This window comes from Camelus bactrianus, chromosome 19, assembly GCF_048773025.1.
Source record: "Camelus bactrianus isolate YW-2024 breed Bactrian camel chromosome 19, ASM4877302v1, whole genome shotgun sequence".
NCBI classification, from domain to species: Eukaryota; Metazoa; Chordata; class Mammalia; order Artiodactyla; family Camelidae; genus Camelus; species Camelus bactrianus.
In genome coordinates, this window is record NC_133557.1 from 17075210 (window position 1) to 17102457 (window position 27248).

The 27248-nt window shown below is 51.3% G+C and overlaps 2 protein-coding genes and 1 pseudogene across 16 annotated transcripts in view; 2 read left to right on the forward strand and 1 right to left on the reverse strand.

Annotated features, from left to right (window-relative positions):
- The window catches only part of PLCG1 (phospholipase C gamma 1), a 35034-nt gene extending 29174 nt beyond the window's left edge, over window positions 1-5860 (forward strand). For 2 of the 5 annotated variants that reach the window (XM_074347275.1, XM_074347279.1), the window contains 10 exons: window positions 30-99; window positions 306-709; window positions 1588-1684; window positions 1779-2003; window positions 2081-2229; window positions 3030-3144; window positions 3264-3425; window positions 3524-3612; window positions 3694-3881; window positions 4044-5860. In XM_074347275.1, coding sequence (XP_074203376.1) covers window positions 30-99; window positions 306-709; window positions 1588-1684; window positions 1779-2003; window positions 2081-2229; window positions 3030-3144; window positions 3264-3425; window positions 3524-3612; window positions 3694-3881; window positions 4044-4086 — 1542 coding nt within the window. In that variant the 3' untranslated portion in view covers window positions 4087-5860. The remainder of the gene's footprint in view (window positions 1-29; window positions 100-305; window positions 710-1587; window positions 1685-1778; window positions 2004-2080; window positions 2230-3029; window positions 3145-3263; window positions 3426-3523; window positions 3613-3693; window positions 3882-4043) is intronic. The other 3 variants (XM_074347276.1, XM_074347277.1, XM_074347278.1) reach the window with 3 other exon arrangements.
- Window positions 4671-5860, forward strand: LOC123617944 (biogenesis of lysosome-related organelles complex 1 subunit 4-like; annotated as a pseudogene).
- Window positions 5861-9197: 3337 nt separating this feature from the next.
- The window catches only part of ZHX3 (zinc fingers and homeoboxes 3), a 120924-nt gene continuing 102873 nt past the window's right edge, over window positions 9198-27248 (reverse strand). For all 11 annotated transcript variants that reach the window (XM_045519384.2, XM_010958739.3, XM_074347285.1 and 8 more), the window contains 2 exons: window positions 17141-20142; window positions 9198-15196 (listed from right to left, as the gene is read on the reverse strand). In XM_045519384.2, coding sequence (XP_045375340.1) covers window positions 15186-15196; window positions 17141-19991 — 2862 coding nt within the window. In that variant the 5' untranslated portion in view covers window positions 19992-20142 and the 3' untranslated portion in view covers window positions 9198-15185. The remainder of the gene's footprint in view (window positions 15197-17140; window positions 20143-27248) is intronic.

Here is a 27248-nt window from a genome sequence, read left to right on the forward strand (position 1 = left end):
TCACCACCCGTGGGCTTTGCCTCCCACAGCACTTGGACGAGAACAGCCCCCTGGGGGACTTGCTGCGGGGGGTCTTGGATGTGCCAGCTTGTCAGATAGGTAAGCCCCTGCCCTTTTCTTGCCCAGTCCTCCTTAGGGTTAGGTTGTCCCTGGTGGCTCTCTCCATGCCCCACAGCAGGAAGCCGATGGCTGTACCTCCAGAGGCTGCCCTCCCTCCGTGCTCTCCCCATTCCCGGACACCTCGTTGATACCCAGGCTCCCTTCTTCACCCCCAGCTTGAACACCTGCACACTCGCCCTTTACAGGCACCGTGGATGCTGCTGCTGGCCAGCTGACATCCACAGTCCTGATGGGTTGGTCCCTGCGTGTGACAGCGACGTGGAGACAGGAGGGGAGGGGCACATGGCCCCAAGTAGCTGTGACTTGTCACTGGGCTGCAGCATCCTCAGCTGTAAAACAGGCCTGGCAGAGCAGTGGCACCTCATCTCGGGGCACGGGGTGGGGGGACGGGGACACATTTGTCCCCCAGCTCTGCTCTCCTCTCCCTCTAGCCATCCGTCCCGAGGGCAAGAACAACCGGCTGTTCGTCTTCTCCATCAGCATGGCATCAGTGGCACACTGGTCCCTGGATGTGGCTGCTGACTCACAGGAGGAGCTGCAGGACTGGGTGAAAAAGATCCGAGAAGTAGCCCAGACTGCGGATGCCAGGGTGAGAGCCTGCCGGTGGCCCTCAGAGCAGTGGGCAGCCTCAGGGATACAGCCCTTGCCACTAGGTGGGGATTGGAGGAACAGACATGTGAAGAGCGGTGTGGCTTGTTGAGGAGTGTGGAGTTAGATTCCTGAGGGACATCCCGGTGGCTCTACCTATTGGGCAACTGGATAGCAAGGGCAAAGGTGAGAAGACGAGTCCTGGGTTGGAAGCAGCAGTGGGTGCCCAGGAGCTCAGGGACGATGGGGTGGGGTGTAGAGTAGGAATGGGGTGTAGCATTCTAGGATGTGGGTGTTGAGAAAGGAGGGGCTGGAAGGGGAGGCCAGTGAGGCAGGGGCTGTGGAGCAGACAGGCAGGATCAGAACCTGAAAGTTCCTGTTGGATTTGGCAACAGCAGGTGGCCTGAGTGACACTACCATGTCAGGAGCTATGGGATGGCAATGGGCATCACGGAGTGTGGAAGGCCAAGGCACAGCCTCTGCAGGGCCAGGCCAGGATTCAGGCGGGCGAGGAGGTGGAAGGACGCAGAGCCCAGGCTGGGTGGGAACGACCAGCTTCTGGAGGAGGGAGGCTCTTCTGTGAGCCTGGGACGGAGAAGGAGGTGCTCGCCAGGGAGGGGGAATTCCTACTTGATGCCACCCCAGGTCATGTAGGGTGAGGTGGAGGGGCTGCAAGACACGTCTATGGCTGATGAGGATCCCACCCTGAGTCTTGGAGCGCACGTGTCCTCGGGGGCAGGGAAGAGGCGGGGTGGTTCTGAGGTGAGCTGAGGACAGACAGTGGGGTATGGAAGGTGCGGGGGCGTGTGCCCCGGGCTGCCCGGGCTTTGGTGTCCGGGGCAGGGCTCCGGCCTAGGCTCAGGGCCCGTGTGCCCTCAGCTCACAGAGGGGAAGATGATGGAGCGGAGGAAGAAGATCGCCCTGGAGCTCTCGGAGCTTGTTGTCTACTGCCGGCCTGTTCCCTTCGACGAAGACAGTAAGGGTCCCGCCCAGACCGGGGCTTTGGGGGGCCGGCCCCCAGCGGCGCCTGGGTGGGCGGGCTCTGTAAGCGCTCTCCCTGTTTGGCCCAGAGATCGGCACAGAACGCGCTTGCTACCGGGACATGTCATCCTTCCCGGAAACCAAGGCTGAGAAATACGTGAACAAGGCCAAAGGCAAGAAGTTCCTCCAGTACAACCGGCTGCAGCTGTCCCGCATCTACCCCAAGGGCCAGCGGCTGGACTCCTCCAACTATGACCCTTTGCCCATGTGGATCTGTGGCAGTCAGCTGGTGGCCCTCAACTTCCAGACCCCAGGTAAGGAGGCGGCCTGTGGGTGTGGAGGGGCCCTGCCAAGGCAGTTGGGCTGGAGTCCAGTTTCCCGGCTCTTCCAGACAAGCCCATGCAGATGAACCAGGCCCTCTTCATGGCCGGCGGGCACTGTGGCTACGTGCTGCAGCCCAGCACCATGCGGGACGAGGCCTTCGACCCCTTCGACAAGAGCAGCCTCCGGGGGCTGGAGCCGTGTGCTATCTCCATCGAGGTGGGAAGGGGACCCTCTGCCAGGGGTTATTTCAGATGTCGGGGCGGAGGTGCTGGTTAGTATGATGGGGGAGGGGCACTGGACTGTCCTCGAGCTCGAGGAAGACACGGCCGTCCGTGAAGGTGGCTGCAAGCCTCCACTGTGAGGCTGGGCTCTGAGCAGCACAGGCCAGAAGCCACTGGGCTGAATGTGGCCATTTCTTGGCTCTGAGGAGTCAGGCTGTCCGGTAAGGCCAAGCTGTGAATGGCCACTGCCTGGCAGGAGTGGGCAGAAGACGGGCAGGAAGCTAGAGCAGGAACAAGCTGGACCACACTTCCTAGAATGGAGCTTGAGCAAGACTTGACCCTGCACCTCACCCCCTCGAGGCTGCAGGGCTCACTCTGGTGTAGTATCCTTGAGCACCCCTTCGCCCCAGGTCAGAAGCTTGGTGCTGTGGGGTTCAGGATGCGAGGGGCCTGAGCAGAGTGTTGAAGGAGTGAGGACAGCATGGGGTGAGTGTGTTCTTCCCCAAAGATTCTATTTTTTTGTTCTAGGGGGAAGTATTTAAAAATTTCCATATTAAATCAGAGACAGATTTAATGTGGAGTAGATTGAAAAACTTATATGAAAATTATAGCTAAAACTAAGACTTCTTTAAAAGAATTTTTGCTGCAGCAGCTGCTCTCAGGACCCCGATGATTTGAGGGACTTGATGGGCAGTGCCCGTGGGGCCCAGCAGAGGGCGTGCTACTTCCACTGCATAGCGGGGACTTGAAGGGAGCCTGAGTATGGTCCTGGGTCCATCTTTGCCTGCCTTACAGGTGCTGGGGGCCCGACATCTGCCGAAGAACGGCCGGGGCATCGTGTGTCCTTTTGTGGAGATTGAGGTGGCTGGAGCAGAGTATGACAGCACCAAGCAGAAGACAGAGTTTGTGGGTTAGTCTCCCCAGCCCACTCACTGTCCTCATACTCCCAGGGCACTGAAGGCCCCTCCACACCCGTGACCCAATCCTCTGCCGATGGTGGCCTGAGGCCTCTTGCTCTCGCTTTTGCAGTGGACAACGGACTGAACCCTGTGTGGCCAGCCAAGCCCTTCCACTTCCAGATCAGTAACCCCGAATTCGCCTTCCTGCGTTTCGTGGTGTATGAGGAAGACATGTTTAGTGACCAGAACTTCCTGGCTCAGGCCACCTTCTTGGTGAAGGGCCTGAAGACGGGTGAGGACCCTTTCTTGAGACTGCCTCCTGTGATCTGGCTTAGGGGTGGGGGGCCTTGCTTGCCCTCCTCTTGGGCTGAGGGCCAGGCTTTCTCCTAGGATACAGAGCGGTGCCTTTGAAGAACAACTACAGTGAGGACCTGGAGCTGGCCTCCCTGCTCGTCAAGATAGATGTTTTCCCTGCCAAGGTAACTGCGGCGGGGCAAGCACTGGGCCCAGCTTTGCCGGGTGCTGGGCAGCCGCTGACTTGTGCATTTGCCCCATGAAAGCAGGAGAACGGCGACCTGAGTCCATTCGGCGGGGCATCCCTGCGGGAGCGAGGCTGCGACGCCTCGGGCCAGCTATTTCATGGGCGGGCCCGGGAAGGCTCCTTTGAAGCCCGCTACCAGCAGCCATTTGAGGACTTCCGCATCTCCCAGGAGCATCTCTCGGACCATTTTGACAGTCGGGAACGAAGGTGAGGGGCTGGAGGGAAGGTGGCCAGTCTGCAGCTTGGAGAAGGGGGCCTGAGAGATGGGAAGGAGCGCCTGGAGCCTCGTGCAGGACCGCTCTTTTGTCTGTGGGCTGTCCCACCGGGCTGCACCCGCTGCTGGTAAGGACGCTCTTCCCTTCTGTCCAGGGCCCCACGAAGGACTCGGGTCAATGGAGACAACCGCCTCTAGCTATGCCCCAGCCTCGTGGAGAGCAGCGGGTGCTGTGCACCTCATGGAGTGCCGTGAACTGGGTTCTTGGGAAGCAGCCTACCATGGTACTGGCCTTGCCGCCTGGAGCCTGGGTTCCAGCAGTGAACACTAGACGGAAACCAAGCCATTAATGAGATGTATTACTGTTTTGGGCCTCCACGCCCCAGCTCCGGGTGAAGGCAAAAACTGTACTGTCTCACATTTAAGCACATGCCTCTGGCCCTGACTTCTGGATGTGCAGCTTCCATCTTACGGGGTCAAGACCATGGCCACAGCTACTTGGAGAGACAGGCTGCCTCAGCCAGTGGCACAGGAGGCCCCGAGGAACCGCTGACATTCCTGAGAGGAGAGGAGGAGCAGCAGCCTTGCTGGGCTACCGAGAAAGAGTTTACATTGTCCTGTAGCTTTAAAACCACAGCCAGGCAGGGAGGGCACATGTCCCCTCAGTTTGGCCCTGGAGCCAGAGCAGAGGCGCACAGGGCCTGCCTGGAGAGGAGGATGCAGCACAAGGGCACACTGCCCATTGCCAGAAGCACTGCCCAGCCTGACAGATACAGGGGCTCATGTTAAAAATAGTAGCATTGGGCAGCCCGGGCTGTGGAGGGATGCCCCAAGAGGGGTCAGCGAAGGAGGCCGAGCTCCAGGGTGCCACCTGGAGCAGGGACAGCGACAGCATGTCCCAGAGCCACAGCAGTGCTTCAGGGCCGTAGGAGGACGAGGGCCCTGGAGCTGGACACGCCGGGCCACTACACCACCTGCCTGCAGCCTGGACGCAAGCCTGAAGGACCATCACCAGGGTGGATGAGTTTGTGGGCATTGGACATGCTGTGCCACGATCCCTCCCATGTTGTCGGCAAGGGCGTGCCTGCATTGACACCATGGCCCCTGAGACCCACAGCAAGATGACAGCTTGAGACCTTGGTCAGAATGATCGGTGCCAGCCTGGCCAGAATGGAGGAACCAGTCATCAAGGCAGAGGTCAAGCTGAGGACTGTCCCTCGTACGTTCAGGAAACTCCTGCACACAATTAACATCCCTCCTTCAAGAAGGCACCCTCTGCAGCCCCAGCAGACTGGCTACGAACCCCCCTTTCGGACTGAAGACCACTCCCCTCGGATCTGAGTCTGCCAGCCGACGCTGCAAGAGGATGCTGAGATGATCTCAAGTTCCGTGAAGTCAGTCGAAAATCCTGTTGACAGACATACATGATGTTGGAGTATGGAGTTTTAAAGTTTATTTTTTGCACACTCTTTCTCACTATCTTCATTATTTCACGTAGGCTGTATGATTTTCTATGTCTTCCACTTCTGACCTGAAAGCTGCTTGGTGGGGGGATCGGGGAAGCAAAATGAATGAAGTCATCTGTGCACTGGGGCAGAACTATTCTTTTTATGGACTTTACAGTTCAACTAACAGTGTTACCTTTTCCAGATTTACACGTAATCGTCGGAAGAACCACTGAGCCGTTCAAGCCTTGTTGTTATTCAATCCTAACAGTGATTCAGTTTTCTATAGCTTACCTTTAGGGTAGCTGGTAAATTATTTTAACGTTATATTAAACTTTCCATATCATGGATTGTAAACCGAAGAAAATTACAGAGTTTCTGAGAAAACGTATGGATCTATTTAAACCAATTCTGAAGTCGTATTTGAAAGTATGACCTTGCCGTCAACTGTCCATAGCAAACATGTCTATATATGGTTGCCAACGTTTGCTTTATAATTTAAATGTTAATAAAAATTTTAAATTTTATTGGAAAAGTGTCCCTTCTGAAAGGACTTTTAAAAACAGTATTTCTCTTCTCAGTGGTGCTGTGATGCTCTCCTCCCTGCTCCTCGCCCCTGGAGGGCGCACCCTTGCGAGGAGAGCCAGCCACCCTGTCGGCAGGGTTTGACTGGGGATGTTGAGCCCTGTCAGGAATGGGCGAGGGGGTGCGAAGAGGAGAAACAGCAAAGCCTCTTTTTTTAAAAGGCAAAGAGAACTCAGTCTGCTTTCCCTTAGGAAGAAGAAGGATTAAGGAGTTGCCTGTCCTGCGGGGGATGGGCAGCCAGGTGCTGAAGGATGCTGCTGTGTTCACAGCAGCTTACGTCCAACTGGTAAAAAGACCCAAGGAATGTGATGGGAAGGTGGGGAAGGCAGCCCCACCTCAGGACAGAGGCTGCAGTCCTGGCTCGTGGGCGTGAGAGCACCTCAGCCGGGCCAGCGTCCGGCTTACGCAAACCTGCTGCCCGTGTCCATGCTCAGGGTCGGCGTTTGCTAGTCCTGCCATCTTAAGATCTGCTGCCAGATAAATCATCCTCACGTCCTTTATTTAACTTGTGTGTTCTTTTGAAGGCTCTAGAAAGCCTGCTCTCTTTACTAGGAATGGTTAGTCTGGTTCTTGGTAACTTTCCAGGCCAAGCAGATCTTCCCTCTGGGCTGAGGAGGTGTGAGGCCACCTTCTCCAGCTCTTCCGCGGAGGGTATGGCTGGGTAGAATGCAGCCTGCCTGTGGTTAGCCAGCTTGGACAATGAACCAGAGTCCCTTCCCCATCCCAAAGAAACCTCTCCTTCAAAAAAGGAAACGCAGCATTCAGAAGTCGGTTTCTACGTGCCTCTCTCGCTTGCAACCCAGTTCTCTGTGCCTAGAACAAGGTTGAAGGGCCCTGCCCTGCCCTGCCTGAGGCTATTCTCATAGCAGTCTGTGTTGGTGTGGATCAAAAACGATGCCGTGCAGGCATAAAAAGCCAGCCCAGGGGCCTGAGAAGACCTGCCGTTGAAGGAACACAGGACGCGTAACCGGTTGGTTCTTAAAGTGGTCACTGGTACCCGGCCCTGGTGTGACAATGCACGTACTGAAGCATGGTCGCCGGCTTTGGAGAGAACAAGATTTTTTTTAAACAAGCCCAAAGATTTAGAGCAGTCGGTTCAGAGCATCCTTTTTCTGTATAACAAATCAGACCAAGACATGCATGTGCCAAGTTCTCAGGTTTGGGGCCAGTCCTGGGCCACTGAAGGCCCCTCTGAGCACCACCCACTTGGAGAACCTGCTTGTCCACTGAACTAACTCAAATGGAGCCTCACTGCTCAGGCTCTTGCTGGCCCCTTGGCTCTCTGATTAGAGCTTCGTGGTCTGACTCAGAAGAAGGTGGTCTTTTCTCTTGGACAAGAAAGGTCTTCCCAGATTTCTCGTGGGCAGGAGAAAACTTCTGACCAGTGAAGGAAGAGGTTCTGTGCTGATCACTGGGTTAGGGGCCGTCTGCATCATGAGACGTCCTTGGCCATGGGCGTTGACCACTTTCATTTTAAGTTGGACATCCCTCCGTACTGGTCTGCTCTCCCAGGCAGCCTCACAGACCTGAGACACACCCGCTCCAGTCTCTCCTATGACTGCCTTTGCCTTTCACTGAAAAGGTCTTGATCCTTCTTCCTAGAAGAGATGACAACAGATTCAAGCAAATTCACAGATCAGTTTCACCTCAAATTCCTCCAGACCTGACAATCATTGAATGAGCTGGCAGGCCCAGCATGGGAGTAGGGGTTGGGGGGTACCCTCCCCGGGGCAGGGATATCCTGGCCCATGGTGGGTAGTGGCCTGCCTCGCACCATGCATGCAGGTCACGACTCCATAGTGTGTTGCTTGGGCTGGCATCAACTTCCACCACGGGTTATGCACCACTTGGGAAGCTTCTGAAAAATAATGGTTCCTGGGGCCTGAGCAGAAGAGTTCTTCAAAAGCTCTCCAGGTGATCTGAATGAGTGGTCAGAGTTGACAACTGCCAATTTGGGCAGAAGAAACCAAGAGCAGAGCAGGGAAGACGGTCAGTGGTACCAGGGGCAAAGGCAAGAAGAGGGCAGCTGGCTCCTTGCAGGGCCTCTCCTGTCACCACCAACAGGAACTGCTCCTGGCTGGCCAGCCGACCAGGACAGAGTAGACTAGGTTCAAAAGGGCAAGCCTTGATCTTGCACACAGCATCACCTGCAAGTTTAAGGATTTTCTGCAGCCTGATCATAGATAGGACTCAGGTAAAGAGCTCCCGCTCTAAAAGCTGCCCTGTGGGGAGAAGGCAAGCAGTTTCTGACCACAGCTGAGCACACTGCCCTTAACGAGGATCTGTGGTCTTGAGCAAGGGCAGAGCATCCCTCCTGACCAGGCACATCATGAACATCACCCAAGGCTGGGCCTGGGGCTAGAAACACACTGGTCTTTCCACGTGAGCTCATCATCTCTCACACGTCAGTTCTGTTGGGGGAAGAGACAACTCTAAGTGGTATCAGGTTATCCCACCAAACTTGCTCATGGAACAAAACAAGGTCAACCTCCTCGTTTCTTCCCGTTTCAGTTAAACCAATCAAGTCCTGGCTCCGCCAGGTTCAGTTCCCTGCTGGAGGCCCCTGGAGATGCCCACAGGGACCCCTTACTACCACCACTGCCCACTGTCCACAGCTGGGTCATAAGTGGGCCACTGCCTGTGTCTGCACCCACCGTGGGGTCAGCTAACTGGCTTCAGGGGACTAGCTTCTGAGGACTTGCTTTTTTGATTCAGCACAAGGCTGCTTCCCCAAGACTTCAGTTGGCCCCAGAGGGTCAGGTCAGGAACAGGGCCTGATGTCCCCCTGGGTGTCCTGCCTTGGTATGTCCGACCCAGGGGCTTTTATTTCAGGGGTCCCTTCTTCCTTTCGGCGCAGGCCCTGAGGATCACCCCAACATGATTCAGTCACTTTGAATATTAGAAGTTGGGCTTGAATCTCATCCCTTCAAGGCCCCTGGGTCCTTAGGCAAATTCACCAACCTCTTCTCAGCAAATGACAGCCTTGCTTATCAGGACTTCCCTCCCAGAAAAAGTGTCCTCTCATCAGACGCCTGACGGCTCCAGGTCTGACTCAAGTTTCCCTTGTCTCTAGCATAATTTTGGCAACACCGCTGTTCTTTCCAGAGGAGGCACCGGAGTGGACCGAGCCGTGTGGGAGACAGTGAGCTGGAACTTTCCTGAAGTGCACGAGGGAACCTGCCCCACTCATCCACCCAAGTTGTTGGTCTCACCCACAGAACAAATCAGGCAATGTATCTGCTTTTTTTTCCTGATTCCCCCACAAATCAAGTCACCAGATGGGAAAAGTATTTACGTTTTTATTTAGGAACAATCAAAAGATTTGAAGTACCATTTCGGCCCATTTCAAATTGTACAAGCAGTTTGTCCCTGTCCCCCTCCCTTATCCAAATCCACAGATACAAAATCTAGGAAATGTGCAATTTGCATCTTAGAAATAGCAGCATCCCCACAGGGGACCTCGTGAGGCCTGGAGACTCAGCCCAGAGAGGGCGGCCCTTTCCTCCCAGCCCAGCACAGCCACAGTCCAAAGGCAAGTTCCATCTTTCTGTTAAAAACACTTCCCCAGGGTGAAGAGTCCCCTTCCACCAGGCCTAGTGACGGTCAAGGTGCACCTGTGCCTCTCTCTGGATTGGCCTCTCACACTCGGCCACCACAGGAGGAGGGGCCCGCTGGACCAACAGAAACAGGGCAGTGGCCTCAGCACCAAGACAACGGCTTCTTGGGTGTCTGGGGGGACAGGAAGTGCACCACCAGCACACTGGTCCTGCCACCCCCGCCTCCCTTCCCGCAGCTGCCCTCGGGGAATGCAGGGTCTGTGCTGAAGACCAGGCCGTCAGTGACCGGGTGGCAGGGGAGCAGGGACAAGGCATCAGGACAGCACCCGCAGGCCTCCAGCAACCTCCGGGAAGACTGCGCTCGATACGCTTTCAATCTGCAACGCCAGCAGGGCTACTCATTCTTCTGAACAACAGCGATGGCACGTTTGGCCCTCCCCATACACTGAACAAAGCGGTGCCCGGAAGCCCAGCAGGCACCCACTCTCCCCGCACCCACCCAGCACCACCCAGCACCACCCAGCGGCCTGCCCCGCAGGCTGCATCTGCCCAGGGCCAGCGGCACTGGCTCTCCCAGTCACACCTGCAGCAAACTGAGGGGCGGGGGTGCCGAATGTTGGAACACAAATGAAGGGCGAGCCAGCGCCCGTGGGGCGGTGCCTGTGCCCTCAGAGTGCGCCGGCCCTGGTGCTGCCCCGGAACCTGCCCCCTGCAGCTCTCCATCGGGGACTCAGAACAGCCCTCACCCCAGACCCTCCACCTCCAGCTCCCCGCACGGCACGTGGAGCGCCTTCAGATCATCCACTTATCAAGGAAAGAAATAGACACTAGAAAGCATTAGCCAAGGAGCCCTAGTCATTCCCACGCTGGGGGGCTCCTGCGCCAGAGCCAGGCTCCTGAACAACAGGCGCTGATGGCAGGTAAACACACTCGTCAGGTCCCCAGCTTGCCACCTGCCCTGGGTGGACAGCAGGAGAGACACCGGCAGCCAGAGGGAAGACAACCACAGTCCCCAGTGAGAAGCCAGGCTCTGGCCCGGGCTGTGTCTGAGGGCCGTGGAAGCTAGGCCGTGACAGCAAAGCAGGAGCCACACGTTCCCTGCCAAGCCTCACCTCCCGCAAACCAAAATACAGGGTTTTAAAAACTCCAGGCAGCAGGTCCTTGCCCCGTTCTCATCTGCAGGGTGAGCAGTGCCTTTTTCATGGGTCCCCGCCCTGCTCTGGACCACGGGGCAGGTAGGACGGCTGGTTCCCGCTGGATCCAGGCCGTCAGATCTCCAGTCTGGTGCAGGACTGGCCTCCATTCAAAGGAGAGGCCAGATTTGAAGGCAGGTCACAGAACAGAGCTCAGGGCTGAAGAACCAAAGATCTGGCTGCCCACCATCTCTCGGGCAAATGCCCCATCTGTACTCCTCTGACCTCACGCTCCCTCACGCTCCTGTGGACGTGGGTCAGCCCTCGCCCTCCCTCCCCAGTGTGACTTGGCACTGGGAACACACAGATGTTCCTGCGGAAAACGAATCAGAACCAAGGCCTGTGGGTTCTGTCTGTCTAAACTTAGAGCTGGGTTGGGTGGCAAGTCCGGTGGTATCACAGTCACCACGTCCACTATTCACTTGCTCGGCCAAAATCAAAATCCATCCCGGGCTCGGCTGTGATCAATGGGCCACAGGAGACAATGCAGTGGATGCCCTAGACTGAAGCCTTGCTCAGGGAGGGGACCAACCAGGGAGGGTGTGGGCACCACACTCCCTGGTTTCCCAGGCGTGGCAGCTTCTCCTGAGGCAGGTGCTCCCCCAGCCACTGGAGATGGGCTCCGAAGGCCTGGGCAGGAAGCTGATTCAGGAGGGCTTGGTGGGGGTGTGCTCCAGAGGGGTTAGGGAGGATGGGGCCCTGTTACTCTCGACTCAGGTAAGCTGCTGGCTTTGGCCCAGAAGGGCTGGCCGTGCGCACCTTTCTTTCCATGTCTAGAGGACCTTTCTTTAGCATACAACTGAGCCTTGCGAATCAATGGGATACAGAAAACTTACACGTGATACAAAACATGAGTCAAACTGATAACCTGCCCCAGGTAAAGTCTCAGCAAGGAAAAGGTGGGGTGAGGGGGAAAAGCTTTAGGAAAAGCCCAAATTCCAGGTTTGGTTTGTTTAAGATTTTTTCTTGGCTAGTTCTCATCTCCTGCCAAGTACCTTTATCCACCTGGGCTGTGATGTCTGAATAGATAAAGCTGCTTCAACCCAAGGATTTTGGTCCAAGAAGAGGAAGACCAGAGGCAGCGGGGCGGCACAAGCAGGGCGCCGTGGGCGAGGATGGGCACAGAAAGACCGTGGAAGGCAGCCTTGCCCACGGGAGGAGGGGCTGCAGGGCCTGTCACGGGACCACTGACTGAGCTGGATAAAGCCCAAAACAGCCACACCTCGGCCTGGAGAACACGCTGAAACTCCCTAGTGGGATAGCCTCCAGGGCCATCAGTACACGCGAGAGCCTGCAAGGTACCCCTCACCCACCTCCCACCTTCGCTTCTGGTCAGCAGGTGTGGGGCCTTGAGTCAAGGGGCTCTGGTCCGCTCGGACAACTGCCGGGCACTCAGCTGCCAAAGCAGCTCTAGTCCCACAGGACCACCCACCCAAGGGGCCAGCACACCCTCCAGCCAGGGCTTTCCCCTTAAGGAACCCGGGACTCCGGAGAATGAGAGCCTGCCTCCCAGATCAAAAAGCTCCTTAAACGTCAAGAATTAAAATAAGTACTCAAAATATGCAAAGTGTATGTGTCATAAATCCAGGTTTCCTTTATCACAACTCACCTATTAAAACTGGATCTACAACCCTATGTAAAAAATATAATCAACTAAACACATACAAGGCAACAAGGAAAACACTGACACACTTCAGCATCTCTGATGAGCCCAAGTGCATACGGAGGTGGGCAAGATTAGTCACCTTGTAAAACAAGCTTGTTCTTTGGGAGAGACTGACCCCACCCTTCCTCCGTCAGCTCTGCAGGCCACCAACTGCCTTCTAGCAAAGGCGACATCACAGAATCCAACCCTCGGGTAGGGTGCAAACCCACGGTGACCTGCCTGGCCACAGGCCCACATCCCCACCACTCTGGGGCGCCCCGATTCCAGGCTGCAGTAGGCACTTCTCTGTGCCCGGGTGGCTGTGTTCATGGCTTTGCTCCCAGAGCCCTGGGTACCTGCCGCAATGTCCCTTAGGCACCTACTCGACAACCCGTCTGTCTCCATCACTTGTGATCACTTCACTCATTCAAGCATAAGGCTTGAACCCGACTTACTCACGTCCGAGAGCATAGGAAGGAGGAGGGTCTGTCTGCCTGCTAGGCTCCTTACCTGGGCATCCTGCCACTTAGAAATGTGGCCCTGGCTGTTGAGCAGGGCCAGCATCTGGGAGGAAAACCTGCATGGTGGGCATCACAGTAACTTCTCCATCTTTCAAGGATGAGCTGGTGCCAAGGGCTGGTCACTCTCTCTGTCCTGCATTAACTTGTCCACCAAGTAATTTATTTTTTCTGTCTTGCTGTTTGGGTTGTAAATGACATGTGGATACAAATAAAATAACGAAAAAAATCCTCTCTAAAAACAGCTCTTCAGTCAGTGCACCCAGAGTGGCATCTCAGACATTGGAGATGGCTTCGCCCTGGCTGCCCCCTGTGTCCCGGCCACCCCTACAGGCTACTTTCCCCAACACCCATGTGCCACTAAGTTCCTCCAGTGTGCACGTCAGGTGTACAGTTCACAAGGATCAAATGAGGATCTGTACTGTACATGTGTGTATATATAAATTAATCTGCATGTACACCAACACCACAAGAAAAGTGCAGGTGTCTGTTCTCTGAAGAAAGGCAATCACTTGCCATGCTTGGCAGTTCTGCAGAGGCCTTGGGGCAACAGCTTCACACCCAAAATGGAAAGGATACAAAAACAAGCTGCGCAACTTGCCAAGGACTCACAAGTCACCTGTTGGAAACAAAGAAGAGGTGGTCCCTGATGAGACAGGGCGAGCAGGTGAAGACACTTGAGAAGAACGAGGGTGCAAGGGCTTCTGGTTTCCAAAGAAAGCTTCTCTTGGTGGTGGGAGGCGCTCAGAGCCAAGCCCGTGGGGGGCCTGGTCCAGAACCTGGGTGGGCTGAGGGAGGAGGACCATGCCTAACCCACCGCCAGCATTTCTTGCCCAGAGCTCCTGCCCTGTCTCTGGGGTCTCCTTGTGCTGCCCACCCAGCCGGGGCCCAGGAGCAGCAGGCCTCTGAGGCCTTGGTGCTTTGGGCAGCAGGTGGTTTCTGGGAAGTGATGCGCCCTTTGCCAGCCCCACTCTTCGCCTGCTGCTCTCGGAGCAGCTGGTCTTGGGAGAGAAAGGTATTTACCATTTAGCACAGCTTTGTAAGCAAGTTTCCCAATGTTTCAAAGGCACCTTTTCTTGTGATTTTTCTCAATTAAAAAGAAATGAATAGGAGGGTTAGGCTAAAGTAGACAGAGATTTTGTTTCCAGTTTGGGGATATAAACATAGAACTTTAAAAAACATCCTCACAAGGACCTGTCCAGCGATGTCCAGCTCGCCTGCCAGGCCCCGGGCACGGGGGTCAGGAGTACTGTGGTGCTCTGCCAGGAACCCCCACACACAGGCCTTTGTGCTGAGGGCCACCCCGGCTCTGGTAACTCCGAGAAGTCCCCGGATCCCACCAGCTCTCACTCTCACTCCGGGCGAGCCGGGGTCCTCCTTCCCAAACGAGAGGCGGCTTTGCAGTGAGTGTGGACAGAGGGCTGTGAAGCCCAACGGCCAGAGCTACAGCCCAAGGCTGCACTTCCATGTTCATCTCCCACCCGTTTCTCTCGTCTCTTCCTCTCGCCCTCAACACGTCTAGACTGAAGGAAAAAAAGGCGGCACATCAGTACATTAGGCTTAACAACAAATGTTTCTTTAGTTGATCTGCTCACTGGAGAATTATGGTCCATGATTCAAACTCCCACGATAAAGCAGAAATACTGTAACAACTTAAAGAGAGTGAAAAGCATCAAATACTAATCACATGATCGGTCCATTTTTTTAAACTGTGGGTAACAGCAGGTTCTGCCCTGATTATCCCAAAAGGCAAGGCAAGCCTGCTGTGATACATTGCTGGTCACTGCTCAAGGTAGCAGACATCTCTTCAAAGGTGCTGCCTTCCTTGAGGAGGGCAAAGGGGGCCCCAGGGGTTGCAGGTGTAGTTCTGAGTGTGTGATAACCCTAGTCGACCAAGGAAGGTGCAGGAACATGCAGCCCAGTGAGCTCCAGAGAACAGACACAGGGTGTTTCCGGAGATGATGTAAAAGACAAGGTACTGCTTTGCTAACCAGAGTTTCTATGTAATGAAAGTATTTATCATCTGATGCTTTATTAAATGTGTGTAGGCAGATTTATATGATAAAAACTTGATTCTGTCTATGAATATGAACTCTGAACTATTTATCCACTGGAAGGCAAAGGAAAGGTCCTATGTTGTGGGCGGAAGAACTGACAGGCGCTTCTCCCCGTTGGCTGGGCGGTGGCAGGCCAGGGCGGCGGTGGGCTTGGGCTGCGTGGAGGCCTCGGGAAGCCCTGTGTGAGCCCAGAGACTGGGCTTGGGGGCGGCCTTTGGCAGCAGAGTTGGATCGGGCCCTTCCACGCAGCAGGCGGCATTCAAGACGGGCCAGTCCTTCGCAGCCATTGCTTCCCATTCAGTCTGTTTCTGAGAAGAAAACACAGGCCGGTCACCTCTGCTTGCATGGCCCCAGGACAGCCTGTCCTGGGTGTCCAGGATGGCGGCACGGGCTTCGGGGGCTTTTCAATTCCACGAGCAGTGCCTTCCTGCCAGCCCTCCCTGACTCCCCAGCCTGGGGGAAGGTGGAGAAGGGCACACGGGCTAAGGACGGGATGCCTGCCACAGCTGGTGAGGCCCCGACCCTCGCAGGCACCACGGCAAGCCCAGGCGCAGAGCCGGGCCGGGAGCCTGTCTTCTCTAGGCCCGCTGACCCTTGCTTGCTGCGCGGCTCCATTTCCTGGGCCGCCGCCCCTGAAGTCCTGTCCTGGGCTGCCTCATCTGGCCCTCCCCCTGGGCTCTCCAGAACACACGGCTCTGGTACAGCAGCAGCTGGGGCTGCTTTCTGATGTGTGTCCCCCTGATGTCTTTACTTCATCTGTGACTTCTAACCCTGAAGTCTATGTTACAGGGCCCTCGCCTGCCACGATTCCTTGTGTTGAGGCTGGCCGAGAAAGCCGTGAGAAACCAACTACAGACAGACAAACCCTCCCTGGACCCACAGATACCTGCCTCAGCTACAGAAGGATGCCGCCATGAAGGCGTGGCCACCCGCCGCCACTCCTGCTCTGTCCCACTGAGGACACCAGCTCTTCACTTAGTGTTGGATTTACCAGCGGAGGGGAGCCAGTGCTGGAGATTTGACCCATTCATCCCAACTCCATGTTAGCATTTTTAATTGCAGTCAAATATACATAACATAAAACCTACCATTTTAACCATTTTTAAGTATACAATTAAGTGGCATTAAGTACATTCACAATGTTGTGTAACCACCACCCTATTTCTAGCTACTCAAGAATATAGTTCAGTGGAATTTTAATTAAAACAAAAACTGAAGAAATGAGTTTGTTCCAGCTCCTGCAATCTGCCTCTCTGCTGGCAGAGCCAAAGCCAGGGGAGGGGCAGGCCTGGCGCTGGAGAAGGTGCCCATGGGAACCAGCCCTGTGAAGCCAAACCTGACCCCTGCAGGGACCTGACTGACTCAGGGGGTCTGGAGGAAACAGGTCAAGTTCCAAAATACCGGCCCTGGAACCAACTACTAAAGGTCCACAAATCAGGAACCTGGGAATCCAGATACATCCTTGGTTTCCACAGCCTCCTGTGAAGAGCTAAGTTTCATGGCTCCTGGCCATCCTGTGATGAGGCCTCTAGTGAGGATGGTGGGGAGGGAAGGGAAAGGCTGGGAACTCAGGGATAGGACCCTGGAAAACCAGCACCCAATAACGTGACTTATCTGAGGCTTCATACTGTCTTCAATAAAATAACCCTCTAAAGCTCTCTTTCAAGTACGGATACCATGATCCAGAGAAACTGAGGATCAAAATGCAAGCTTCTGATTCCACATGTGTCTTAGAGGGAAGACAATTTTCCATTACCTCTACATCAGGAAGCGCAATAGAAATACAAATTACAGGATGTTTCATCATTTAAAAAAAAAAAAAGCATTTCATGTATCTAAGGCCAGATTAAAGGCTCTGTCTGCTTTGTTCACCAATTTGAGTTGAATTTCCTCATAAGCCCTATTGCTCTCTCCTGCCCAGTGGTTGTGGCTCTGTCTGGCTCAGACGACGTTTTGACATATTCTCCTTTTGCTAAGAAATGACTAGAGAAGTATAAATCCTTGTAGTTCACTCTGCTCCTTCCCCTGCACAGGTTTTAAAAACATGAAATGGAGCAAACAGCTCTCAACTCTTAATCATATGATGTGCCAGTGGCTTCTGATGCCAGGTGCCCCCCTAAAGCAGCCAGGGCCAATGTGGTCCTGATGCCGACAGCCTTAGAAACAGCGGATGCTCTGGGCACTAAATTTAGTGCCCGCCGCAAGTGCTCCCACACCCACAGGGGATAGCGCGGCCCCCACGGGCTCCTTACCCAGCTGAGGTCCAGCCTGAGGACTCGGCGTGTCAAAGGGCTCTGAGCGGGCCTCAGGGGCACTGGGCTCCCACGACTCACTGTTTTCAGACACCTCCGAATAGGTGTCGCCTGTCCCTTTGTGAACTGCCGCAGGCTCACCGGGGCCCTGGCCCTCGCTGCCCGTGTCGGCCACAGCCCGGGTCTCCTCACCCATTTTCTCCGCAAACCACTGTTTGACCTGCTGGGCACCCATCTGGGTCTTGTCGCAGAGGCTCTGCAGGTCCTCCTCGAACAGCATCTTGTGCGTCACGTAATAGTCTTGCAGCAGCTCCCGGTTGCCGGGGGCGATGACCAGCAGCCCCGGGGGGAAGTTGCCCCGCTTATAGTCTTCGTACCACTTGAGCTGGCCGTTCTTCAGGGCGTACCTGCTATCCCCGAACCAGCGCACCACCTCGGGCCGCGGCAGGCCCGTCTGGGCCATGATGGCCTCGTAGTCCTGGTTGCTGGGCCACTGAGTCTGCACGAAGAGCTGCCGCAGCAGGTGCCGCTGCTGGGCCGTCTTTTTGTAGCTCACCTTGCCCGGGGGCTGCTCCGCCAGCTTGTTCGGCACATCGTCCTCGGGCTCGCAGATGCCCAGCCCCGGAAGCTCGCTCCTGCCATTGGCCTCTGTGACCCGCAGGTTCTTGAGGTTGATTTTGATGGGGCTGACTTTGCGTTCTGCCAGTGTGTGGCTGCTGGGCACTTCTGGGGAGCCGTTCTCACCCAGGACCCTCAGGTCACCGGCTGAGCCCTCCTCCCCCTCGTCCTCAGCAGCCTCCTCCTCCCCATGGGAGGCACCCTCCTCAACCTTCTTGGCCTCCTTGGCGCTCACTTTTTTCCGCCTCTCTGAAAACCAGCCATCGATCTCCCTGCGGGTCATTTTGGTCTCAGTCCTCAGACGGTCCAGCTCCTCATCGAGAGGAAGGGGGTTTTGTGCAAAGCTACTCTCCAGGGCTCTGAGCTGCTCAGGGGCTCGCTCTTTGTATTTGGTTGGTGTGAAGTCAGGGGTCTGGTGCCAGGACTGTCGTTTGGCCGAAGGAGGGGTGGCCAGGGTAGCCGCCGTGGGGATGCAGGGCACCTCCGGGGCCTTGGATGATGGGGGGAAGGGCACCTCTGGCACAGAGTCCCCAAGGATGGAGCCGTGCTCTCCAGGCAGCCCGGCCCGGGAGCCCTTCAGGTTCCGGCAGTGGTACCTGCGGTCACTGAACCACTTCCGCACCTCCCTCGTGCTGAGGCCGGTCACTTTGGTCAGATGCTCAACTTCACTCTGTCCTGGGAACTGGTTCCGACAGAAGCTACCTTTCAGAGCTGACAGCTGTTCGTGAGATTTCTTGTTTTTGTAGATGCTGGCGTCGAGGAACGCTTGGGAGGTAATGCTGGGGCATGCTGTGAGGAGCGACTGGGCCGCGTTCACCACCTTCACGGCCGACGTGGTATTTGAACACACAGTGTTAATGGGTGCCACAGTGGGCGGCTTGGGGACAGATGTGACTGCCAAGGGAAGAGACGAGCTGGGTGCCTGCAATCCGTTGGCCATCAGTGGCTGAGTGACCAGAAGTCCTCCGGCTGTGCCCTCCGGCTGTCCCACGACGTGACCCGGCAGAGCAGCCTGGATGAGATGTTGGACGTTGCTGGCACTGGCAACCAGAGGGGTGTTGAGAACAGTGATTGTGGGCTGAGGGACGGACTGAATGACCGTGTTGAACATCTTTTTCCGGGCGTCCTCGATCTCCTCTGGGGACCAGCTGATACCTTGTTTCAGCCTCTGGGCAGTGAACCAGATCTTGAGCTGTTCTTCTGGGTACTTGGTGACCACAGTCAAATAGCAGAGCTCGGCTTTGGTTGGATAGGGGAACTTGTGGAAAGAGTTCTTCAGGAAGCTGTTGGAGTCCATGGCTGCATTGTATGTGGGAATGCTGCTCAGCGGGATCATCACCTTGGGAAGGGACTTGGCCGTGGGCAGGGGCTGGTGAGCATGGTGCTGGGCATGGGCCGGGGGCGGCTGCTGGAGGGAGAGGAACTGGGCGATCCCCGCTGGCAACACTGGCACCGTTCCTATCAGGGGCCCGTTGGCCGCGTGGGGGGGTTTGGCAGAGCTGGTAGAGGCCTGGCTGACTGGAACCGCCCCATTGACAAAGGCATGGTCCCCCTCTTTCACCTCCGCGTCCCCCGCTGAAGGGTTTGGTAAGGCCTCACCAGTGGGCTGATTGGGGACATTCTCCTTGAGCGTGTGAATTTTTTTGGCCTCAGCTTTACCTTTCATTATCTTCATGATTGGAGTTTTGGTGATGATGATTTCAGCCTGTCCATCCGTCCCTTCCACATTTGGCTCACCCAATGCATCGGGAGGGCTGGTGCTCTCAGGGACGCTCTGCTCCACTACTACATGATTGTCTGGCTTGGCCACATGCCACACAAAGCTGGCTTCCCCCGAGTGACACTTGGCATTGTGCAGAGAAAGCCCCTCAGGAGTTTTTGCCAGAAAACTGCATTCAGTGCATACAAAAGTTGGGTCTTTATTAAAGTCTGTGTGCTCTGAGTTCAGATGTCCCACAAACTGGGTTATGTCCTGGGATCTGAAGTCACAATATTTACAGGCATATGAGTAGCCGTCCAAGGTGCTCCGGTGCCCGTTGGCCAGCGTGGCACCGTCGGTACTGCTGGCGCTCTGGGTGGCCTCACTGCTGGTGGCAGGTGCTTCCGGGGGCATATCCTGCTGGGGCACCTCCCGTGTGGCCTCCGCAGGCTGGGCCTCAGCACTGGCGTCCGGCAGCACCACGGTCTTCACAGGGATCATGCATGGGGTGGTGGACTTCCTCTTGCTGGCCATGGCGATGACCACGCCGGGTGATCCACGGGCGAGAGCGGGTCCCGTTGGGGGCCTCACAGCACAGGGCCCAGCGGCACCATGAGGGCCAAAGAAAAGCTTCCGAGGGCAGCTTGTTCAGTTGTTCGTGGAAAGCAAGTTTTCCCTGTTAAACCTGAAGAGGAAGAAAGAAAACATGGTGAGGGTCTCCCGAGCTGTCAGTGCGTTTCTCAGATTCCCAGACATACTCTCTGCTGGCCTCTGACTGTCCGGGCCTTTTCACTAGAAGTCCAGCAACTGCTTGGATGTGACGTTTGAGTCAGGAGCTCCCCAAACACTCACAGAATAGTGCCCTGCAGAGTGACATGGGGGCGTCCCAATACCATCTGACAGACCTCAGCTGTGTGTTTTTGTTTTGTGCTTCTCTCTGTATCCTTGTATAGAGTAACTCAGATTAAACGACAACAAAATAATCCTCTTTTGGACCTCCAAATTAATTCTGACCATGTCAGAGTGAGAACAAAAGATCCTAGTGTAATTCTTGTTTAAATGTTTGGGCCAAGAAGGGCTTTCTTTTCACAGCCTGCCCACGGATAAGAACAGGACGCCGCCTCTGCCTCTCTCGAGCCAGGCCCAGAGGCCAAGTCCGCTGTGGCGTGTGAACTGGGGGTGGCTGGGGTGGGGGACGCTGCCGCTATAGGAGCCGGGTGCTCTCGGTGGACCATCCCTGCTGGCTGCCCTGTCACCGCATTCCAGGACGTGGAAGAGGGGTCACCTGCAGTTACTGGCTGACCCTGGACTGCTGTTGCTCAGGTAAAGCCCAAGGTCGGAGTGTCAGGGGATCACAGACACAGTCTGTGGCCCAGTGATGGTACATCTCCCTCTGGGGGTGGCACCTCCACACGTGGCCTCACCTCGGGTGTGCAGGCCACACGTGACTTTGTACTGGCCTTATTTTTTTCTTTCTGTACCTTGATTATTCCTTTAAAAAAAAACTTAAATCTTTGATCCATGTGAAATTCATTTCAAAAGCTGGGATGACTGACTTATTTACATGTAAAATACTTTTTAACAATAATTCTTTCATGAGATGCCAGGAGAAAGGTGTTTCTGTGATCTCTATTATTAACATAATACCACCACGATCATCACTGCAATTGTAATGCTGAAAATGAGACTCCAAACCGAAGAAAGGCGGAGGACAGAAAGCTACAGCACTCAGTGCTGTGGAAGAGGGTCATCCTTCTCACTTCTGACGTTCAGTACAGGTGATGTCATTGATTTATGACACTTCCTGATATGCCACCTTCTTTCTGACTTCTGCCCTGGGGAAAGGTGAACAACAGTGGCTGTGAACACAGGTTTGAGAGGAGAGAAGGAAGGGAACCACAGACCTGCCAGCTAATGCAGCAAGCAGGTGCTCACCCCACTGAGGAGCAGGGGAGTGCAGGACCCGACCGACTGGCACAGCACCTGAGACTCAGGCTGTAACTGACAGTTGCGATGAGGGCTGGGCTCCTCTCAGGAAGAGTAACGTTATGTTCCTGGTATTTTATACAAGGCTGAGAAGGGGACAACATGAAGATGGACTTGATTTGGGGAAATAGTCCCAATGTCATTCAAAATTAAGTCTCAAGGTGGCCCCAAATTGTCTTCCAAATCAGTGATCAAGGGAAGCACCCCTGCTAGCCAGTCTCCCAGTGGGTCAGTGGTTAAGGAGGAAGGCGATCACAAAATAGCAGCAGTGGGGGCAGTGGCAGCAGCTGCCAGAGATTACCAAGTGCTTAGTGCTGTAGGAAGTGCTTCCACACACACCCTCTCCCCTTCCTCTCACAACCACCTCTCACAATTCCCATTTTACAGATGAGAACGACCAGGCTCAGAGAAGCACAGTGACGCTGGAAGGGCACACAGCTAGGAGGCAGCAGAGGCTGGCACTCTGGCCCAGGAGCCTGCCACCTTCACCAGTCCACACACTGAGCTCTCTGAGCAACCACAACATGGCTGGAATAGGGCTGCATGACTTTGCGAAGCTCTGTTTCCCCACAACGTTTATTAGGAAAAATTTCAAACAAACTTGAAAGAATTTTACAGTGAACATCCACACACTCACCACCTGGATGCTGACCAGGTGGCTATTTTCAGCAACATTACCCACTTAGGTAAGTTGAAGTTTGTCTATTTGTCATTTGTAATAGTTAAATAAAAAAAAAAAAAAACTGGAGAAATGCAAATGTCTATTAACAGCTAGACTGGTTTTAAAACCAATTTTTAATCCAATATTTTTAAAAGGGTATCTAATAAAAGTTGTGCTTAAAGAGTAAAGCTCTAATTATCTAGAAAATCATTCCTCCAGAAAACATTCATGGACCATGTCTGACAACTGAGGCACTAATTACCATGTGGAAACACACTGTTTGCTAAGCCACGCCCTGAGTGAGGTGAGCTGATATAAATGCGAGGTTTTGTGCTGCCAGAGATTCTCAAAAAAGGACCAGATGACAACTGTAGGGTCATCGCTCTTTGTACAATCCTTCCTATGCCCTGTCTCGAAAATTTCTGTCTTGTAAATGGACTGTTTTTTACTGAGGAGATAAGAAGGAAAGTATGTAACTTTAAAAAAATCTGTCTTTGAAAATTGGGAATTGCTTGATTCATTAAGTCAGCTAAGCTGGAGCTAACAGTCACTGTACTTCAACTGCAAAATATACAACTGGGGCTTGAAAAAAATATATATATATATATGAGTTTTTAGATCAAATTCTTAAAGTGTTTAGCTTTAAACTATAGCTAAGTTAGGAACTTTCTGTTGTGGTTTGAATTCTGAGGCAGGAACTGGGAGGACAATAAGAGTTCAACAGAAGAATTCAAATGTTTAGAAAGGCGGCTGCCAGCAGACTCTTTCCAAGTGTTCTGGTGGCCGGGCTGTGGCCCTCCTGGACACACAACCCACAACTTACCAACAAAAACAGGAATAATGAAAGAAGTTGACAGAGTTACAGAAACACAATCATAGTGAGAGATTTTAATACACTACTCCTGGTTCTGAAAGCTCAAGTAGACAATAAAAAAGGTATAAAGAATGAAACTTCTACAATGAGGTTGATTTGACAGATATTTGTCAAATATTCTGCTGTAATCAATTTCATATTTTTTAAACATTCATGAAACATATTTAAATGTTGGTCATGCAGTACAGTAAATCACATATAAACCTTAACTCATTCCAAAATAAAAATCTGCAGGTAGCATTCCCTTTTTAATTGTTACCAACAACAGTTTTTTGTTGAAATGTATCCTTCCTCCTTTCTTTTTTTTGGGGGGGTGGGGTAGTAATTAGGTTTGTTTATTCCAGTGGAGGTACTGGGGACTAAACCCAGGACCTCGTGCACGCTAAACAAACGCTTTACCACTGAGCTATACCCTCCCTCCCATCCTTTTTCCTTTTTATTTCAAATTATGCTTCATATATAAAGTTATCTCTATCAGAAATAATGAATAAAGGTGAAAATTCTCCCTATTCTTCCCAAAGATAGCCACTGTCACCAATCCAGTTTCTGTTATTTCAGATATGTTTTCTAGGCGTAGGTTACTGTAACTAATTTTTTAAAAACCCAAAATGGAGTTGTATTTTCACATTTGGCTCTGCTTCTCTCTTTTCCTTCCACAAGAATGTACTTTCAATATCTTTCCATGTCAGGACCTACAGTTTATCTCACTCTTTTAAACAAGGTTCTAATTTATGGATGTATCATAACTTACTTAAACAATCTAGCTGTTTATAGACATTTGCATTTCTCCAGGTTTCTTTAAACTATTACAAATAATGGCTCAATGGCTATCCCTGCAAATACTTTTGTGCATTTGAAAATATCTGAAATTCTGAGTATTGTATAAGTAGAACTGCTGTGGCATTTAAGATATTGTCAGTAAAATACAAAATTGCCCTTCAGATAGATGGTAATGATTCTCAGTCTCCTGACTAGAGAATGAAGTGCTCTCGGTGTCACTGCGTGTCATTACTACTTCTGGTCTTTGCTAATTTGATACATAAAAAACTGGACACTATTGTTTTAACTTGCATTTCTTTATAAGCATGGCTAAGAATATTTTCACATGTCATTGACATTTTATAATAAATCATGTCCCTTTTTCTCTGAATTTAAGTGTTCTCTATATATTTAGGAAATTGACTCCGTCAGCTATCACAAATGAAGCTGTGGTTTATACTGAGATTGCAAGGATGTTTTAATAATACTAGGAAATGTCTACAAGTTATTAATTTCATTAGTAAATTGAAAGAGAGAAACTGAAGCAGCATTTAATAGAATTATACTCTTGCCTTCTATTGTGGTAAAAAACATATAACATAAAAATTTCCAGCTTAAACACTCTGAGGTGTGCAGTACAATAGTGTTAACTACACTTGCACTGTTATAAAACAGATCTCCAGCACTCTTTTCATCTTGCAAAACTGAAACTCTGTACTCACTGAACAATAGGTCCCCTTTCCCAGCTCCCAACCCTTGAAAACCACCATTCTACTTTCTGCCGCTATGAGTCTGAGAACTTTAGACACCCCCATGTACGTAGAACCATGTATTATTTGTGTTTCTGTGACTGGCTTATATCGCTTAGCTTGATGTCCTCAAGGTTCACCCATTTGTACCATGTGACAGGATTTCCTTAGTTTTAAAGGCTAAATAATATTCCATTGTATGTACAGACCACATTTTCTTTATCTACTCATCTGCTGATGGACATTTAGGTTGCTTCCACCTTTAATAATCCTGCTATGAACATGGGTGTACAAATATCTCTTTGAATCCCTGCTTTCAATTCTTTTGGATATGTACCCTGAAGTAGGTTTGCTGGACACATGGTGATTCTATTTTTTATTTACTGAGGAAACTTCATAATGTTTTTCATAGCAGTGACACCATTTTATATTCTAACCAACAGCAACAAGAGTTCCAATTTTTCCACACCTTCACCAACACTTATTTTGTGGTTTGCTTTTTTTTTTTTTTTTTTTTGATAGTGGCCACACTAACAGGTATGAGGTGATATCTCATTCGGTTTGAGTTGCATTTCCCTGATGACTGGTCACGCTGAGCATCTCTCTATAAGCTCGTTGGCCATTTGTATAGCTTCTTTTGGAGAAATGTCTATTCAAGTCCTTTGCCCATTTTTTAATCAGGCTATTTGGTTTTGTTTTTTTTTTTTTTTTTTTTTACTGTTGTGTTACAGGAGTTCTTTATATATTCCAGATATTCACCCATTGTCAGATAGATTTGTAAATGTTTTCTCCCACTCCACAGGTTGCTCTTGCATTCTGTTGTTTCCTTTGATGCATAGAAATTTTTGAGGTTGATGTACTGTCATTGTCTATTTTTGCTCTTGTTGCATGTGTTTTTGTGTCATAGCCAAGAAATCACTGCCAAACCATGATCATGAAGCTTTTTTCTTATGTTCTCTTCTAGGAGTTTTTATAAGTCTCAGGCTTTATGTTTAGGTCTTTATTTTTGAGTTAATTTTTTACATGGTGTAAGATAATGGTCTAACTCTATTCTTTTGCATATGGATCTCTAGTTTTCCCATAGCAGCATTTGTTGAAGAGACTCTCCTTTCTCCACTGTGTAGCCTTGGTATCCTTGATAAAGATCATTTGACCATATATTGGAGAATTTTATTTCTGGGCTCTCTATTCTGTTCCACTGGTCTATGTCTGTCTTTATGCCAGTACCATACTGTTTTGGTCACTGTAGTATCATAATATATTTTGAAATCAAGAACTGTGAGGACTCTAGCTTTGTTTTTATTTCCAGGATTGTTTTGGCTATTCAGGATCCTTTGAGATTCATATGAATTTTAGAATATTTTTTCTATTTCTGCAAGAAAATGTCATTGGGATTTTGATAGGGATGCACTGAACCTGTAGATTACTTTAGGTAACATGAACATGATAACAATATTGAGTCTTCCAATCCATGAACAAGAGATGTCTATTTATTTGCATTTTCTTTCATTTCTTTTGGCATTTTTTTGTAGTTTTTAGTGACAAGTCTTTTGACTTCTTGATTAAGTTTACTCAAGTATTTTATTCTTTTTGATTCTATTGTAAATGAAATTGTTTTCCAATTTCCTTTTTGGATTTTTCACTGTTAATAGATAGAAACTGATTTTGTTGTGTATTGATTTTGTATTCTGTAACTTTGCTGAAGTCCTTTGTTCTAATGGTTATTCTGGTAGAATCTTTAGCGTTTTCTACCTATATATATGATCATGTCATCCGTATACAGAGATAATTTATACTTCTTCCTTTCCAAGTTGGATGCCTCTCCTAAGACTTCCAGTAGTATGTTGAAAAGAAGCAGTGACAGTGGGCATCCTTGCCTTGTTCCTAATCTTAGACAAAACGCTTTCCATTTTTCACAATTAAGCATAGTATTAACTGTAGGCTTTTCATATATGGCCTTTATTATTTTGGGATAATTATCTTCTATTCCTAGTTTGTTGACATTTTTATCATGAAAGGATGTTTAGATTTATCAAGGGCTTTTCTTCATCAGTTGAGATTATCATTTGATTTTTGGCCTTCGTTTTGTTAATTTGACTTATTACATTGATTGATTTTCATATTGAACTATCCTTGCATTCCAGGAACAATCCCACTTGGTCATACATAGTGTATAATCCTTTTAATGTGCTGTTGAATTCGATTTGCTAATATTTTGTTAAGCATTTTGTATCAGTATTCATCAGTGATATTGGTCTACAGTTTTCTTATAGTATCTTTGTCTGGTTTTAATATCAGGGTAATGCTGACCTTATAAAATGAGCTTGAAAGTATTCCTCCTCTTCAATTTTTGGAAGATTCTGAGAAGGTGTGGTGTCAAAATTCATTCATTCATTCATTCATTCTTTCTTTCTTTCATTATTGAGGTATAGTTAATTTAAAATTCTTCAAATGCTTGGTAGCAATCTCCAGTGAAGCCATCTAGTCCTGGGCTTTTCTTTGTTGGGAGGTTTTTGATTACTGATTTAATCTCCTTACTAGTTATAGTCTGGCCAGATTTTTTATTTCTTCATGATTCAGTCTTGATAGGTTGTATGTATTGATGAATTTATCCATTTCTTCTAGGTTATCCAATTTGTTAGTGTATAATAGTCTCTTATCCTTTTCATTTTTGTAGCATCAGTTATACTGTCTCTTCTTTCATTTCTGAATTTGTTATTGGAGTCTTCTTTTTTCTTAATCTGGCTAAAGGTTTGTCAATT